Genomic DNA, 19,611 nt, shown 5'->3' with positions numbered 1-19,611 from the left:
TAGAAGGACACGCCTTGGTGGGAAAATTGGCTGGGAAACTTCCATCCCTCGCCTTGTTATACTTCAATCCCTTCAGAAGGAGAAACAGAAAAATCAACTTTATTCTGTGCTTCTCTTAAATTGCCAAAATAAAGAGAATTACATAATGTTTATGGACAGAAAATAAAACCTGTGGCTAGTTATGGGGCTATAGATCACTTTTTTCACCCTTGTAGAAATGTTTAATCAATAAATTTTGTACAGGGCGAGCGCTGACACAATCATAAGCAGTAGTACATTAGTACATTAAAGTTGAACAGAATTAAATATATACCTTAGTAGGCACTTTAATGTGCACCAAATACCTATGCAAACCCAGATATCTTGTAAAAAGTAGCAGTGACATCACAACTGACAACTGTCTATAGCGAACCTTAGCACCCCAGATGTTTTGAGAAAACATTTCCCATAATGCTCATGCACTCTGCAGTGTAGTTGAGAATCATGGGAAATGAGACAAAATCCCCCCTAAGTGAGAGAATCCTGGGGTGTCACCAGGGTCACCAAAACTAGTATCTCATTTAAAGATGATTTGCCCTGCATAGTAGTTTTTTTGTTTTCTTCTTGTATGGAGAGTTGGGCTTTAAAGGCATTTCCAGTGGGAGGCAAGGTTAATACCACAGCATACAACATTTAAAAAAATTTGCTTTTTTTAAGCTTGTGGTAACATATTGGGGGGGGGGGGGGGGAAGACCCTTTTCTGTTCCAACATGACTATGTCCCTGTGCATATAAGGCTCTTTTCCACTGCATGGAACTTGAACGGTTCGGCTCGCTTTTGTGCTTTTCCACTGCTGGTACCGCATGGTATGGTGTAGGAACGATTCGGTTCGGTACGGCTGCGCTTTTCCATGGAACCGAATGGTACGGCTCTCAAAAACAGTACCACCTCGATTGTGGTTCCAAGAGGTACCATACCGGTACCATATCCCACAATCCTTTGCATGCAGTCACTACTAGCCACTGATTGGTCAGAGAATCCCACCCACCCCGTTGTTATCCCACCCACTTAACTTTAGTACTACTTTAGTGGAAAAGCAAACCATACCGTACCGTACCGAACCTTTCCAACACCGTACCATGCGGTACCTGCAGTGGAAAAGCAAACAGGGCCAAGCAGGGCGAGTAGAGCCGAGCCGGTACTTGCAGTGGAAAAGTGCCAATAGAAAGCTCTATAGACCTAGTTTAATGCGGTTTGTGCCGGCCATTCCAGTTCCCCCACACCAAAGCCCTGAATTCAACTCTACAGAACACCTTTAGGACGAAATGGAAAAGCCAATTGTGAACCAGGTCTTCTCATCCATCCTCACAAATGCCCTGAAAGGTCATTAATTCCCAGACAAGCCCCAAAATTGTGCAAAATCTTTCCAGAAAACTAAAAATGATGTCTGCAAAAGTGGTTGTCAACTTCATATTAATACCCACGGTTTTACAACAGGATGTAAAACATGCTCCTTTGAAGAGCGATGGACAGGTGTCCACATAATTTGGCCATATAGGGTATGAAGAGAGAACTTCCTTTTGAAAATGACAGGTGCCAGGCAGTGCTTGGTTTCAGAGTCATTGTCCAACAAAAAAAAAACAAAAGTCAAATTTTCTTATTCATACACTTCTGGGTCAGTGACTCAAAAAAGTGTTGAAGCCAGACAATCAGCTTAACAACTAGCAATTCCAGGTGTGAGCAATGGTAGCCCCAATAGTTCTTTCATGATGTACTTTATTTTTTGTAAGTTTTGGTTTCTAATTATACACAAGATGGCAGGAAAAAACACAGAAACAATCGCCAGCTGTGGTGTTTGGGCCCGCAACTAATGTGCTCCTTATTGTGCTCTTTAAACATGTCCCTGGATAGTAAATCTGACACTTCAAAGTGGTCCCCTCACTCAAACGCAACTTCCTTATATATATATATATATATATATATATATATATATATATATATATATATATATATATATATATATTATATATATATATATATATATATATATATATATATATATATATATATATATATATATATATATATATATATATATCTCTATCGAGAACTTTTTGGAAAAACCCATATCCCCCCCCCATTGCCGGCACCCACTTCCATATTCCACCCCTAGGGGAGGAAGACTTATTTGACCGACTGTAGCCTTCTGGATTACGCACATCAAACATCCCAGTAAGCTGTGGAGCCAAAGTATGACGAGGTTTTTCATTAGAGTCGAAAATAAAGACCCGTTGAACATCTGAGCATGTGTAGGATCAAGGCAAGGTCATCAGGTGGCTGGCTGTGCATACAAAGAAAAGAAGAAAAGACAGTTGGTTTCCGATTCAAGATGACAGTTCAGACATGGGACGTGTGGCGGATGGGGGGTGAAATAAGAGCAAGGATTCACTAGGCTTGTGGGTATGTTATCTGGTATAAAAGAGTATCAAAAGTAAGTGGCATATGGAAAGAACTTCATGGGCATGCTACCCTGTTCGCCCAAAAAGTCAGTAGGAATTTCTATGGTGTACTAGAAGTTACATGTTGCTACAAACTCACAGCAAGGTCCCGGAAAAAAAGCACTGGCCTACTCTGAGCAGTGGAATCTGCCCGAATGGGGAACACCCCTACTACTTTTTGAAGTGGCTTGTTCCAGTTTTGTTACGAGTCAGTGTCTCATTGGAGAAAGCACCACAGGACAGCATTGGGGAGAAACCCAAACGACTCTTTGTGGACGCTGCAACTGGTCTATCATTTTAATTCAGGAGCCTTCTCAGGGGTGTTGAACCCTCTTCCTACACTACCAGCCATCCCCTTACCCTCCTCCCTCACCCCCCATCCCTTTTTTTTTTCTTCTTCTCTCATTTTTTGCTGCTTTAGTAAGCCTGGTTTCACAGGACACATTATTATTTGACTAGACTCTCTTCAGGCAATATACCAAGTACAGGAGGATGAATCCAAGCTGGAGCTACTAAGCAATCTGAAGTCAAAGAAAGGTCCCTTTGACAGGTGTTAAGAGAAAGAATGGGTAAAAGCAACAGTCCTTGGAAAAAAGAAACTCTCTCAGATCCATTTCTGCTCACCTTGGCCATGGCCCCCAAAGTTCCCTTTGTTTAACAGAGCCCTCAGGAAATACCTGGCGCTGCCATGGATGGGAAACAAGTGACCTCCACCCAGGATGCAGTGTTTAGCCTGAGTAGCCAATCCTAAATGCTCCATCATGGAGCTTGCAAAGGGTTAGGAATCTGCTTTGATAGAGCAGAGCATCACGGGACAACAACAAAGTGGAGTAAAAAAAATTACGTGGGCAGGAGGGTTGACCTTTCGAAGATAGTCTGTCACTTGCCCTAAATGCTCAAAATGACAAGGCTCTTACCTCACCCCGGAATTGCAAATCTTAAAAAAAAGTCCAGATATTTAAGCGAAAATAGAAACTGAATCTAGCATGCAAAAGGAATTTCTAGCCCAAACCACCAGTAACAAATTCTTGAAACCTGGCATTATCCCTACAAAAGCATGGACAATTTTCAGCTACAGTCACTTGCACAGGTCAAAAAGCTGCATGCTATTCTGGTGTGTAGAGAATGGTTTATTTCACTTGAGAAGGACTGACAGATGAGCGCACTCAGTTCTGGCCTTTGACACACGTCCTTAGCTGAAGGAAAATTCCAGAGACTTCCACCTCCAGAAAGGGAAACCGTCCTACACCAGAGGAGCCCTCAGCTGGGATTACTCATGAAAAGATATTGCAAATATAGGAGACAGCAAGGCGGATAAACTGCACCAACCTAAACAAAGATCACATCATTGTAATTCCTGCAGGTAAAGCAAGACCCTCAAAAGACCACCACCCAAAACAAGAGTCACAATATGACAGTCAAGGTTTTTCTAATAACCCATTGCCATGTGAAATAAAGTACATGTTTCCAAACCAAATGCACTTTTCTCAAGAAAAAAAAAAAGTCTTTATAGTAAATTAAAATTGATACCATTAGGCATTACTGTATACAGATACTTCTGTAGACCTCCATAAAATGCGTATAAAGATGTACGCACACAGATATTTATGTTGCAAATACGTTCAACATAAATTGAAATCCACTAATAATTTCATAACATTTTATGAAATCCACTAATAATTTCATAACATTTTATGAAATCCACTAATAATTTCATAACATTTTAGTGCGCAAACATCAAATTTAATGGGGATTAAAGCACAAGAATGCCACAAAATGCCTAAATGGAGTGTAACGGATTAATTCTCACGAAAAGGAAAAATTAAAACCATGATAATTTCTCTCTTACAACAAACCACACAGATGGGTGCAGATTCCAGGAAATGAACCCATGTTTAGAATCAATTTACACCAATTAAAACCCCAAAACCAAAACTTAAAAGGGGACATAACCAAAGCTTTTTTGGCTAGATTTCTCCTGTGGATAACAGGAGTGCAGTTTGTCACAGAGCCAGTCCAAGTTCTTGAAAGATCCCTGACCATATGGTCAGGATCTACCCAGAAGCCTGGATCAGCACTTGGGTCAGCCTCTCAGCGATCACCCAAGAGTTTAAGCCAGCCCCGCCCCCTCTGCAGTCCAGCGCTCCAGTGAGCGCTGGCGGGGAGAGCAGAGAGTTGCTAACCGTCACAGCTTTCTGCTCCAAGTGGAGGGGGGTTTGTCTGCTCAGTTCTCACTGCAGAGACCATAGGGGACAGATGCAGCATCTAACGAAAAAATAAACTCCAGTTCTGGTCCAAAAGGGATTTGTCCCCTTAATGACCAGGCCATTTTTTGCGCATCAGCAGTGTGTTACTTTAACGGAAAATTGCGCAGTCGTACAACACTGTACCGAAATAAAAGATGTCCTTTTTTTTCCCACAAATAAAGCTTTCTTTTGGTTGTATTTGATCACCTCTGCGCTTTTTATTTTTTGTGCTATAAACAAAAGAGCGACAATTCGGAAAAAAAATATATATATATTTTTCACATTCTGCTCTATAAAACATTCCCCCAAAAAAAAAAAAAAAAAAAATAGATAAAAATTTTTCATCTGTTTAGGCCAATTTGTATTCTGCCACATTTTTGGTAAAAAAAAAAAAAGCGTATTTTGATTGGTTTGCGCAAAAGTTATCACGTCTACAAACTAGGGGTAGAATTATGCAATTTTTTTTTTTTTTACTAGTAATGGTGGCGATGTGCGATTTTTACTGGGACTGCGACAATGCGGCAGACAGATCAGACCCCTAACTGACATTTGACACTTTTGGGGGACCAGTGACATTACTACAGTAATCAGTGCTAAAAAAATATGCACTATTATGCCTCGTTTCCACTGAGTGGTAGGGTATGGTTTAGTTCAGTACGGTACGGTTCGGAACGGTACACCTTGCGTTTCCACTGCCAATAGTACCCTTTCATGATAGGCGTGGTGTAGCAGGAAAGCTGTGATAGATGTTTCTCTGTCAACCAAAGTTCTGCAGAGTGTAGCTCCACCCTGTTGGTACGGTACTAATGTGCTTGGTACCCCAACGAAAGGGTACCAAAAAAGTGGTACGGTACGGTTCGGAATTAGGGTACCATACACAATGGAAACAGCAAAAAAAGCGTACCGTACCGAACCGTACCGCTCAGTGGAAACGAGCCATTATTGTAATAATGACATTGGCAGGGAAAGGGTTAACACCAGGGGTGATCAAAGGGTTAAGGGTGAGCCTAGGGGCGTGTTTTCTAACTGTATGGGGAGGGGCTTGTGAAATTATCATAGAGACATGTGATCCCTGTATAGAAAGGATCATAGGCACTCCGTGATCATTTCATAAAGAACTCTGGTCAGCTGTGTTTACAACAGCTGACTGTCCTCCTCTCTCAGCAGGGAGCGATCGCGGGTGCCCGGCGGCAATCGCGGCCTCCAGTCCCGTGGATCGGCATCCCTGCTGCCTAGTGGGGGCAGGAGCATGCCGCTGAAGTACGCTTGCCCCTCACGAGCACGACCAGTGAAGGGCTACATCGTTTTACGCAGCTGAGCCGTAAAACTGCCGCAGGCGGTCCGCAAGTAGTTAATCTCTCCCTAAGAAGCCTAAACTGCCTATAAAAAAGAAAGAAAAAAAAAAAAAGAGCAATGCTGCACCCACCTAGGGGAGTATATTTGTTTGGTTTTTTAAAAACCCATACTTCTCTTTTAAAATGTACCTGTGAGAAACTATGGAGATGATTTACTAAAGACAAATAGACACACTTTGCAAGTACAGTTGCTCCAGAGCTTAGTAAATGAAGGGAAGCACTGCTGACTTCAATCCAATCATGTGCAGGCAAATAAGTAGTATTTTTTATTTTCCTTGCATGTGGGATTGGGTATTCTTTGTAAAGTGAAGATTTACCTCCTTTAATATTGTTTTTCCCCCCCAAAAGCCTGCACTAGGGTTATCGGAATCAAGGCTTTCCCACCATGCTCCTAAAGCCCAGCAAAAATGGTCACCCAAGGGGTTTAGGAGTCCTACTAGATTTTTACATGACCATTCTAGGTTTATTACCACTGTATGGGTGACCACCGACTGGTATCGCCCACAGTTTGGCAGAGCGAGGTAAAATATATGCTCACATCCTAGAAAACATGCCCTGAGTGCCAGGCCATTCGGTGGTGACAGCAGTCCTCCTCCCCTAGTCAAGAATCAGGCCTGCTAACACAAAGATTTTCCAACAGGGAGAAGATCCTCCTGTGCAATGAGTGATCAGTATGAAATGCATGCTGGTTAGTTACTATGGGCTATAAGATTTTAGTTACCAAGTAAAAAGGATACGAAGACTAATAATTATTGTGCTTCCAAACCATTGTACCAAACATTTGTAGTTTTTCTTTCCATATACTGTATGGAAAAGTGGGCTGCAGGTGCCAATATAGACCAAGAAGAATTAAACATCTCCAATTTTACAGCAAGTTTTGGTGTCTCAAAGTCATTAAAGCCACACTGAGGTGAGAACGTTTGGCCCCATTTAGAGAGACCTTGCAGGTCACACGCAGGCCAACTTTGAAGAAGGATGAAACACTGGTGAGCATCTAGATTACAGCTGGCACTACACACTGAATCCTTTGTGCTCAATGAATACACCCATTTAAATGCAAGGAGCACCTGGATGTACCAAGCTGTAGTGCTGGCTGAAGACTTAAATATCTTACCATTCCTCGAAGGCACTAACCATTTAAAATATGAGAAACAGCATAGTGGCATAGGGGTTAGCACTTCTGCCTGACAGCGCTGGTGCCATTGGTTTAAAACCCAACCACATTAGCACCTGCCTAAAGTTTGCATTTTCTCCTTGTGCTTGCGTGGGGGTAATTCAGTTGGCTCCCAGAGACAAGTTGGTGGGTTAATTGGCTTCTATCCAATTGGCCCTAGCATGTGTATGTATGAATATGAGTTAGTGATCTTAAGCCAGCCATAAATGGGTGAAATCCTAGCCGGTTTAGCAGAGACCAGCTGAAAATGGATCCACGTATGGGCAGGCTGATTGTGCCCAAGTTGGTCCATCGACAACCAGCATGTCAGATTTTTAGGACTTCCTGTCGCCAGCAGAAAGCAATCGATCCTCGGGAGGAATTCCCACATTCACTCATTGTGTTGATGGGAGAGTCTGCTCTTTCCTGCAACAACGAGTTGCTGCAGGAAAGAAAATCATTATCTATGGCTTATCTATGCTTTTTGAGGGCCGGGACTGATTCAAATGTAGAAATTATACATACATATACATTTTATATATATATATCGATATATATATAGATCAGTGGTTCTTAACCTTGTTGGAGGTACTGAACCCCACCAGTTTCATATGCGCTTTCACCGAACCCTTCTTAATTGGAAAAATAAAATATGATTTTTTCAAATTCAAAACATAGGTATATAATTTAGGTATTTATTTATACATAGGTGCACAAAATGAACAAAACCATTAAGAACAAAAAACAAAACCATTAAAACATGATTTTCACACAAAAACAAAAACATAATAATGAATTAATTATTCAGTTGGTTGTAGGGCAGGATAGAGTGGTCAGTAGGCTGTAGGGCGGTGTGCAGAGGACAGGAATTGACAGTGTACAGGGATCAGTAAAGCCACACACCAGGGGGCTGGGAGGGCACACCCCAGGGGAGGGTCAGGAGGGCACACACTGGGAGGGGGGGGCCGGAGGGCACACACTGGGGGGGGGGTTGGGAGGGCATACCATGGGGTATCAGGAAGGCACACACTGGGGTGGGGTTGGGAGGGCACCCCATGGGGTGTCAGGGGGGCACACACTTGGGGGGGGGGGGGTTGGGAGGGCATACCATGGGGTGTCAGGAGGGCACGCACTGGGGGGGGGGAGGTGCTGGGAGGGCATACCATGGGGTATCAGGAGGGCACACACCAGGGGGCATTCACAATGCTTTATAGCTAAATGAAAAGGACATGCATTTCCATTTGTCAGCTAACGGCACCTCTATGCTAAGTTGCAGTAACTCAGTAGACTTAGCATTGAGGTGCTTGTAAACGAATCCACCATGTACAGCTAGCTGAGCCTACCTCCAAGAACATTCACTCGGCTCCCTCTGCTCAGCTGCTCACACTTCCCTCTTCCAGGCGGCGCGATCTTCGTGGTCAGATACATCCCAATCCCGCCCACTCAAGCAGCAAGCAGCCTGCAGGAGATAGGCTGGAAACCTGCTGGGGGATGTACAGGGGCCGGAGAGTCAAGAGTCTACGTGTAATGGCTGTGAGTTGTACCGACCGCAGCTCTGATTTCCCGGGGTGCGCTCGGCCTTACAATCAGTAATATTTTCTCGGGGGGAGCAATTGCCCCATTGCGCCGCCCCCCCCCGAGACTGACTCACCGAACCCCTGGGGTTCGATCGAACCCAGGTTAAGAACCACTGAGATAGATAGATAGATAGATAGATAGATAGATAGATAGATAGATAGATAGATAGATAGATAGATAGATAGATAGATAGATAGATAGATAGATAGATAGATAGATAGAGCACTTGGTATATTGTCTGCACAATTTAAATATCAGTAAATAAGTCCTCAAAAGCAATGGTCCTCAACCCTGGCCTACAGGGCCCACTAACAGGCCAGAATTTAGGTATTACCTTGGGGAGATGCAGACTAGAGTACTGCAATCACTGAGCAGCAAATGATATCACCTGGGATGTATTTCAGTTATCTTGAAAATCTGGCCTGTAGTGGGCCCTGTAGGCCAGGGTTGAGGACCACTGCTCAAAAGCACCCACTATTTAAGACATGAGAAGCCCTCTAACCACCTTTCCCTTTATTAAAGAAAAAAAAAATGTGGCCTACATTTACCAGGTATTCAGGTTAGCCATTTGATAAAAGGTAGGAAAGTATTTCACAATGCAAAGTCCACAAAACAATTTATTGATTACGATTAGCTCTCCTCTTCTAGGTCTGCGGATATGTGCACTATAGTAAACTGAATAGCACATGGACCTTCTGGTTTGGAAAGGGAGGGGAGCTAATTTTCTTCATGTTTTTATTGTCATAGAACATTGACTCCCTGTATTTGTTTTCTAGACACTGAACAGAAACCTACGATTTCTTGTAAAAGTAGAAAATCTCTAAAAACATGATTCAAATTGAATACAATAGAAAATACAAAATAACCGCCTACATAAAATTTACACCCACTTAGGCTAGGTTCACATCTGTGCAGGTGGTTCCCATGGCAGGTCTGCACCGGTTCCCCCAGTCCCAACCACCTGCACAGACAAACACGCTGGATGCACCGAAAATCACACCCGTGCTTTACTTGCAGTTCCCATGTGGGGTGCGATGTCTAAAACGCTGCAGGGACCGCACAAAACGTGCCTTGCAGAGCTGCATATGTGTGAACCTGGCCTTAAAGACAGTATTAGGACAATGCACTGCTGGAAGCAATTAAAGCAGGGAAACATCTGCCTAGCACAATGCTGCCACCATCATGTTTCATGGTGGCAGCTCAGTGTTTATGAGGATTTACAGTGTGTGGTGCGATGGCTATAAAGATAGATTTTGGTTCCATCATACCATAGAAACTTCTTGCCGCTACCTGCTGAATCTCCCAGGTGTCCTAAAGCAAACCTTATGCGAGATGTTTTTCTGGCAACAAAGGCTTTTGCCATCATTAGATAAAACCTGTGTCTGATGGAGCACCCAGGCATCTCAGCCACATAGGTCTGTAAAGCCTCGTACACACGCAACGATTGTTGGCCGACCGATCGGCCATCTTTTGTCCAGTGTTGTTGTGTTGGTTGAAATGTGCTCTAGACTGCACACGAATTTTCTCGGACAACAACAACCAACTTCAGAAGTGATGTCATGTGCTGGTTTACTTTCCGTGTGTTTTTTCTTCTCTGAGCATGCCCAGTCTTGCTCATCTGATGTTTGTCTGCCGAAATCTGTACTGACTGACGAAAAAAATCGGCCGTTGTGGTGACGGCCAACAAATATTTTATAGTATGCACACCAGATTTTTTTCGGCCGAAAAGTCGCAGTTGGTTGTCGGAATCATCATACTAACAAGCCGACAATCGGCCGATCGGACGTTGGCCGAAAATTCACGGCCAACAATTGTTGCGTGTGTACGAGGCTTAACTTGTCCAGAGGTCAAAGGTCTTTTAGTGGCCTCTTATTAGTCTCCTTCTTAATGGTCAATTACTTTTTTTTTTTTTTTTTAGGGAATTCCATTGAATAGGACATTTTATTGTCTTCTTCCCCTGATTTGTGTTTTTTTAATCACATTGTCACAAAGCTGCTTGGAGTGTTCTTTTGTCTTTATGGTGCAGGTTATCCTGGCAAGGTCTAACTCGCCAGAATTTGGACCTATTGATATACATGCATCTATAACACAATCATTTAAACCTCTTCGTTACCCACAGGTGATCTTTATTCAATGATTTTTAGGACTTTGTAAAAGAATTTGGGTGCACTAGGGGGTGTGGATCCCTGTAATAGTGTAATTAAAACACTCTGCAAAATAAAAAAGTGTTTAATTGGCAAAATTATATTTCTATACTTATAAAAGTTATTTCTAAAAAAAAAAAAAAAATGTGGGTGTATATGTGTATATATATATATATATATATATATATATATATATATATATATATATATATATATATATATATATATATATATATATATATATATATATATATATATTTTTTTTTTTTTGTAATTAGCCTTTAATTCAATATTTTCCTAAAATATGGAAGCTCAAGTGCCATGTGGGGAAAAGGCTTTACATCACCAGCACTCGCTTGGGAAAAAGGGATTAGTAAATCATCGGAAAAACGAAAAAAACTTTTACAGTCAAATCCTGTAAAGAGGGAGCAGGGGGTGGGGCTGAGGCACGCTGTCTGTGTCTATGGACAAAGGCAACGCAGGAGCTAGCCCGCAGGTGTGCCACAAAAAGAAGTGGCTTCCTATGGTGGCACATCGAGAAAAGGACCAAGGAGCACTAGTGGGGGACCAGAGAACAAGAGGTCTGGGCCACTCTGCAATTCTATTGTACTGTGCAGGCACATATATCATATGTCGTAAAAAAAACAAAATAAATAAATAAAATAAAAAAAAAGAGGTTTTCGACTTAACATTCGCTTTCCAGTAGATTTACCCCTTATACAACCCCCCCCCCCCTCAAAATTGGTGTCCCACCGAGGGCACATTAGAAAATTCCGGTAGTCACCAAGGTCACAAGAAATGAGTGTCCCCATTGGAAGATTTCTCCTCTATTCCAGTTTGGGGGCCACTTTTCACTATCAGTTGAATGGCCACCTGTACCAGGAATCTCCCCAGCGGGGACACAGACATTAAAACCTTACTTCTAATCGATCTCCACTCAATCCAAAGCTAAACAAATGGTTTCCCCTTAGTTATACTTTCATTAAAGATCATATTTTGATAATTTGTGTTTAATACTTAAAAAATACTCCCATCTAGTCACGAGCAACAGACTTGGCGTGTTACTTTTCCCCCTTCAGCTCATCCCTCAGTTTGTATCACTTGCCTCTCCCTTTTAGAGTGTAAGCTCCCGCGAGCCGGGCCCTCCTATTTATTTTTCTACATATACACACTCACACCAGACCTGCTCCAACGCATCCTGCATCTCCTTTTCCTTTGCTTGCATTTGGATTTCCTTTACTTGCAAAATTTTTCTATAGACATGTGCAGGGATAAACACACACACATACTTTTTTTCTTCTTTTAAATGCATACACTACACACATATACACAACACATATAAACATCAATGAATAATCAACCGGGTGTGTCAGCTGCTACCCACAGCTGTAGAAAAATCATCCCAGGTCTAGGATTTTGACTCACCCCATAGACCAGTATGGCATAAATCAGGAATGATGCAGATCGTGGACTACTTAGATGAGAGTAGGGCAGCAACACAACACACAAAGCAACATCTCTACAATCATTGCAAGCTCCAGCAGGCCCATCTGGCCCTGAGACTTCGATCCCCAAGGTCATATCGTCATTTCCCAAACTACTCGCTGCTCTAAATAACGATGTAGTGCCGCCCGTAAAGCATCAGTTGGACAGTATCTTTATCCATTTGAACATACAGACAGGTCCTCGGGGACACAAATCCCAGAATATTCTACAGTTGTGATAACAGGCCCTGCCTTTCCTTTCAACAGCCAACCATGATAATTCACAAAGGAATAAACACACAGAGTCCTCTTCATTTAGCCGGCTCTGGGAAAAAAAAAAAAAAAATCTGGTTTGGTCACATTTTGTTTCCCATTCTACAATAGAGTGCTTGTAAGGAAATATTTCCGTTAGTCTAGAAAGAGGACAGGGAAGCCGCTTCATTAAAGGTTTGGTGACAGCTGCATCTAAAAAGAGTCTTTGACGTCATAATCAGCTTGAAAGATGGGATGAGCTGACAAAGTTATGAAACCGAAAAGGAAGATGGTGGGGTTTCTTCAGGATGAATGCTGTCTACTCACATTTAAAGTATCAGGAGGAAAAAAAACATAACAGTTCATGTTGAGAACCTCAGATCCATCATACAATCTGAATGCCAAATGTGCAAACAGGAGCTCCAGTGGTGTTTTAAAAGCGGTTTAGACTGGTTTAAGATTATAAATTGCCGGATTTTATTCTTTTGATCCAATTTCTGGTTTGCCCCCAATAGCATCATCTTTAAATAAAGACCACACAATCTGGACAGCCAGCTACCCATAGACATCAGAAACCCATCATATGTGCAGGCATGATAGGACCATTGATGAGGGCAGCAAAACTTTAAGCCTCGTACACACGCAACGATTGTTGGCCGTGAATTTTCGGCCAACGTCCGATCGGCCGATTGTCGGCTTGTTAGTATGATGCTTCCGACAACCGACTGCGACTTTTCGGCCGAACAAAATCTGGTGTGCATGCTATAAAATTTTTGTTGGCTGTCAACAGAATGGCCGATTGTTCGTCAGTCAGTACAGATTTCGGCAGACAAAAATGTGATGAGCAAGACTGAACATGCTCAGAGAAGAAAAAACACACGGAAAGTATAACCAGAACATGACATCACTTCTGAAGTTGGTTTTTGTTGGCCAATAAAATTTGTGTGCAGTCTAGTGCACATTTCAACCAACACAACAACACTGGACAAAAGACGGCCGATTGGTCGGCCAACAATCGTTGCGTGTGTACGAGGCTTTAGAATACTGAAAACCGCGAAAAGCCGCGCACCATGCCATACGCATCTAATTTTACATTTGTTTACACTCAAATTTGAGACTATTTGCACACGATTCTGATTTCCTCCAGTAAAACACCTGGAAGTTTGGCATAAATGACTGATTATTAGGCTACATCTGTGCCATCAGCCAGTTGTTTTGGATGTACAGTTGGCATGGGTCCACCCACTGTCTAAAAGTGAATAAACTTCTTGTTCTTAGAAATTGTGATGAAGTAAGGCACGTAGATACCATCTGCTTTATGAAGGCTATACTGCACTTTACACTGGTTCAGGGATGTGGTTTTTGGTCTCACATAACCGATCTGGATCGGATATTCGATTTGCTTTCATGCCAAGCCATCTTGGGGGCCAACAAGCCAAAAAGAGCTGTAATACAATGTGTAATTTTATGCAATTCATAATAAATACTTAACTATATCTGTGCTATAAGCCAGTGGTTCTGGTTGCACAGTTGGCCCAGGGCCACAAAGAATAAGATTCATGACTCCACCCACTATCCTAAAATAGGGAATAACCCCATTTTTTTTTGGGGGGGGGGGTGGGTTGTGCCAGAAGTGAGGTATGTATATATCAGTTTATTTATTTATAAGTCTTTATTGTGCAGGTTCAGTGGAGGGAATTTTGGTTCTTTAAGCACACCTCACCATAACCTGCCTGGTTATACTTTTCCACTTCATGTAAATACATTTTTAGGAAGAAGGGGGAACTATAAAAAAAAAAAAAAAAAATGGCCCATTTACATCCATTTGCACAGAGATAAAAATTAATATGTAAAAGTCAACGTAACCAAAATTATATATTCTATCAAGCGCACTCATACACCTTTTTCAATACACTCACTCCACTCAGGTTGGATTTTCGGTTGCTGCTGATAGGACACTCACTAGTTTGCGCACCTTCATTTTTTCTAATAACGTAACCAAAATTGCAACGTAACCAAAGTGAGCATTTACAGCTATTAGGACCCCAATACAAAGCCTGATACTTATACATTATGTGGTAGACACCGCAATAGGTTGATTATAAAGCCATTATGTGAGAACAAGGGTAAGTTAAAGGAGTGCTACCAAGCAATTATTGCTTACACGCATTTTGCAGGAAGCTGGAAAATCTGTGACCAGGCTTTGGGATGCTGCTTTTTCTATGGGTAAATGGGGACCAGACCTTGGGACGACACTTGGCTGGTTTTGTTCAACAAATTGAGACTGGTCCTAGTCAGTGATGATTGGCGGTTGTCTCACTATTTTCATAGTAATCCTTTAAAAACTATATACAATATGTCCTCTAAAATGAGACATGCAATGGTCAAGTCCCTCCCTCTTAGGTCCAGGTTACATTAACCTTGTCAATTTTGCTATGTCATCTTGTAGTGCATATTAGGGCCTCCACAGGTGATCTTCGTTTATAAAGATTGGGGACCCCTGCTCTAAAACAAAGGTTCAGTTTATGGTTCTTCTGGACTGTAGCCCATAGGAGGAAAAAATGCCCAAAAGTAAATCGGCGTAAACAATCATACCATAGCATCCTTGGTGTGAGTGGGCAGAATCGTGCCCCATCTTTGTTGTGCCTTCTATCAGTAAATAGGTCCCCAAGGGCCAGGTAATGGCAAGCAAGGGCTGCATGGGCCGTAGATCATGGTTTTAGAGGAAGACCATTGCATGCTGACAATCTGTTGTGCAAGCCAGCCAATTATGACTCATTTTCTGACTTTAGTATGATGAATCCTGGTTGGTTGCCAGAAAGTGCTATACTGTTTTTTTTTTTTTGGTTTTTAAACCTTACTAGTTTAACTATAAAAACAAAAAAACTGTGGTTGGAGGTCATTGATGTCTGAATGGAGAGTGGCCTCCCCATCAAGGTGAAGCTATGTATTAAATCACGGGTGTCAAAACTACGGCCCCCCAACTGTTGTGGAACTACACGTCCCATGAGGCATTATAAATCTCTGACATTCACAGACATAACTAGGCATGATGGGAATTTTAGTTCCTGAACAGCTGGAGGGCCATAGTTTTGACACCCCAGAATTAAATATAAAAAGAAAGAGTGGTATGACTTGTAAGAAGCGAGTATGGGATGCTGGATATTGAAACACTTAAATACCCTAATTTATAAGGTAAGAACTATTGCCGGCTCTATGCACCATCTTTGTTCTTTAATCACAAATTGTATGCCCCCCCCCCCCAAAAAAAAAAAAAGAAAATCCATGTAGCCATGCCTTTGATTTCACTGGGTCACAAGGCAAAAGCACAAACAGTGAAGAGACAGGTTTAATGTCATCTTTCTGTCCATGTGGAACCTCCATACATCCTTTGATGGCATCATGATTTATCAACAGCAACGACTCAGTGGGGTCTAGATGACATCATCCAGTTGGATCTTTTCAACCTCGCCCAAGTACCACTGACTGACAGCAGGGCCAAGTATTCCTTACATGCAGGTGGATCGTTCCTTGATGCTCACTCAGACAACCTGATCAAGATGACTGGGGCCTACAAAACAAGCAATTTTAGGGGCTCACTATGTCACATAGCCATAACATGGGTATATCCAAAGAATACTTTGTCCCAGCATTTTTAAAATTTTCATTTTTCTGAATATATTTTAGATATTATTTAGCCATAGACTATCATAAGAAGAAATAAAATGTATTACAAACCAATTCCAAATGCTATCCTCTTTTCAAGGTGCTACGGTAGTTTGAATTTTTTTTTTTTTTTTAGTCTGGGGTTGAACATTATGAACTGAATAATGATAAATTAAAGCTGCTAAGTGGAACTCAGTTGGCATTGTTGGCTTGCAGCACAGGTATGTAAATGCTCACAACGACCGCTACAGTCTTTGAGTATTTGTGTATATCCCAATTGCCTGGATTTCCCCTCCCGTGATCTAGTATCCTCCCATACACTCAAAGCCTACATTGACATTAACTGTATTCTGTCCATAAGCTCTAGTATTTGTCTGTAGTACCATCATATGGACATTACACAGTAAGCTTCTTAAGGTTCACGGGCTAATATGAATAGATCTGTATTCTTTGCAAAATCATTTTGGAACATGTCACAAGATTAAATAACTGATGCTCATAAAATAAAGATATCATCAATAAGACCCCTCAACCTATTTTGCAGCTCGAACAGCCCTTGCCAACATCACCACTTGCTCTTGAAAGCGAAAAAAAAAAAATCCCCAGCGCTTCTCCTCCTTTCATACCATTTTATTGTCAAATGGAATTAAAAAGGACATAGTAACCGAGAGTTCTCTGTCCAATCACAGCCAACCATCTGCTCTAGCACAAACGCACTGAAAATTAATGAAAAAAAAAAAAAAAAAACTCTCAGCTTCAAGAGAGATGGTCACAGTTACACTCCATTACGCACACATATTCTACCTGACCGCTGTTTATCTGCATTGTTTTACACTCCTATTCAGAAGCCACGCACAGAAGCCATTAAGAATATGTAGCCTACATAAGAAGAGACAATAGGAACGTCACACTCTATGCAAATTCAACAGATGAGCCCAGTAATTGCACAACAAACCATTCTTCCTATGGCGTGGATGGAAAAGCCCTGTCCACATCATGCAAAAAAAAAAATTCCTTGAATGCATCTGAAGTAATAAAAAAATAAAAGCAGATCTGTTTACTACTGAGGGGCACCTTTGCTTAACTACCCAACCACAATTGACAGCAAGTGCAGACTCTGCATTCTGGGAACGAGATTCCCCATTTGTCTCTAAATTGCACATGGTATACATCTGACACTCCGAACAATCCCAGGGCAGAAAGCCTCCACCCTACAGCGCAAACCTCCAAGCTACAGGAGTGGTGAACCTCTTTATATGCTAATCGGCTTGTATAAGCGTGAAGTCTATCGTCCTCGCATATCGCCCATTGTTACTGCCTTGGGACAAAACAGATTGGGAAACAAATGCACCCAAAGCTCCAACTCTCCAAAGACTATGTCCTTCCAAAAAAGGAATCCTATTCAACTGACTGCCAACTGTCTTCCATCACAACAGGCCAATTTTACCAACATTGATTGGCCTTAGACTGCAGAAAAAAAAGCTGCCCCCTCCACACCACTCCAAAAGAAAAAAATCCATTACATTTTTGACCCCCCCACCATCAGGTGCCTGGTTTGAATACTCTAATGTACCAAACCCTGAAACCAAATCAAGATGTAAAATTTTTGGAATATTGTTGGCTTTACGGATCTAGCAAAACATACAGGCGTTCTAAGGGTAATATTAACCAAAATTAGAGCTGCTGACCACAAAAACCCAATTTTTCTCAAAACACGACCAACAGTTCTACTTTTGCTCTAGTTTTTTTTTTTTTTTTTTTCCCCATTTTGCTTTTCGGTTGTGTTGCCCATTCTACTTTTTTGTCTACTCAGATCTGCAGTTTGCTCCCAGTAAGCTGGATTAGTAACAGACTAATAAACTTGCTGGACAAAGCCTGCTGCTGTAGTCACATCTATGGCTTCCTTATACATCCAAGGAATGCAAAAAAATAAAAAATGTACATCATAGTGCTCCAGGCACTTCCCAGCAATGACAGGGTTATTGCATGACCCCCCCCCCCTCATAAAATACAGTTATAGTATAACTTACATTTTTCGGCTGCCAAAGGGAAAAAGTTCCAGCCATGCATCGCGAGCACCCAACGCCACCAGAGGCGGCTGCTTTTTTTTTTTTTTTTTTTCCCCCGAAGAACTTCACGCCACGGCCGAAAACCAATTGACTTGATGCTGAAGAGGTCCGAAGCAGAGACAAATGACCCTAACTAGCTCCAGTGACAAAAGACCGAGGCAAGAAAAGAATATGCTGCTTTGTAACCGCAGCGCGCTCTCAGATCCTATCGGAGGCAGTGGCTCATTTCAGTCTCTGCAGAACGCGATGATCTGATTTGCAGGAAAAAAAAAAGAATCCAAGGGCTCCATCAAAAATCACCAAAAAAAAAAAAAAGATTTTCAGGAAAATTAAAAGCAAAAAAAAAAAAAAAAAGGGTTCGGAGAAAGTCCCGTCGAATATTTTACTTTCTTCGAGAGGAATTCGAGAAATTTTTGCTGTTTAACTCTACCAGAGTCAGCTGCTGCAGTCCTGGGTTTTATTTTTTTGCTGATCCCAGCAGGATTTTTCCCATCGCCAGAACAGATTTTATTTCCTCCCTTGGAAAGTTCTTAAAAAAAAAAAAAATCCCATAGTCGCACATGCACAATTTTTTTTTTTTTTTTTCTCGTTGCCTGGATTATGATCTCAACTCGGTGTGGTTGTACTGCCAAGGGGTGGGGGAAGGACCTAGAAAGCCAGTTCCTTTTTCAGCCTGCAAAAATATCAGCCTGTTTGCTCAGAAACCAACATGTGTCAGTTGTTGTAGTACAACCCGAAATTTAACCTGTCAGCTACCAGACAGCCAAAAAGGGAGGACTCTGCAGAGAAAACCAACCAAGCAACACCTCTGAAAGGGGTTAAAACCAGCCAGCAAGACTCGCTCACGCACTTTCAACAAACAAACAAATAACCCAACTTCAAAAACCATGTTTTTTTTTTTGGGAAATACAAATAATGAAAACTGGGATTAAAAAGTGGTACCATCAGCTAACTTAACAGCATTAAAAAACACAAAAAAAAAAACTAAAAATTTTCAACAAGCATATTATTTTTTTTTTTTTTTTTTTAAATTTTACCTGCTATCGACTATGGCTCTACAAAAATTATCCAACGACAAGTTCTAAAGCCCAGGAAGCAACCATTTTTAAAAAAAAAAACAGGCATGATTTAACTCCGATCCCTTCTGACCAGGCGTAAACACACACACACAAAAAATAAAAAAAATT

At 41.6% G+C, this 19,611-nt stretch overlaps 1 protein-coding gene across 5 annotated transcripts in view; it reads right to left on the bottom strand.

Annotated features, from left to right (window-relative positions):
* The window catches only part of CTBP1 (C-terminal binding protein 1), a 999,951-nt gene that overhangs the window by 194,547 nt on the left and 785,793 nt on the right, over positions 1–19,611 (bottom strand). Inside the window, exon 1 of one of the 5 annotated variants that reach the window (XM_082247496.1) lies at positions 19,462–19,484. The exons of 3 other annotated variants lie outside the window; for them this stretch is intronic. Coding sequence is in view for 1 of the 2 variants with exons in the window: in XM_082247494.1 (XP_082103620.1) it covers positions 18,386–18,425 (40 nt within the window). In the remaining variant the exon portion in view is untranslated. Of the gene's footprint in view, positions 1–18,385; positions 18,716–19,461; positions 19,485–19,611 lie in introns of those variants that run through there. One more of the 5 variants, XM_082247494.1, reaches the window with a different exon arrangement.

The sequence above is a fragment of the Pelophylax lessonae genome, assembly GCF_965119305.1.
Source record: "Pelophylax lessonae genome assembly, chromosome: 1".
NCBI lineage: Eukaryota > Metazoa > Chordata > Amphibia > Anura > Ranidae > Pelophylax > Pelophylax lessonae.
The sequence above is the reverse complement of the archived record's forward strand: the minus strand, read 5'-3'. Positions and strand labels throughout refer to the sequence as shown.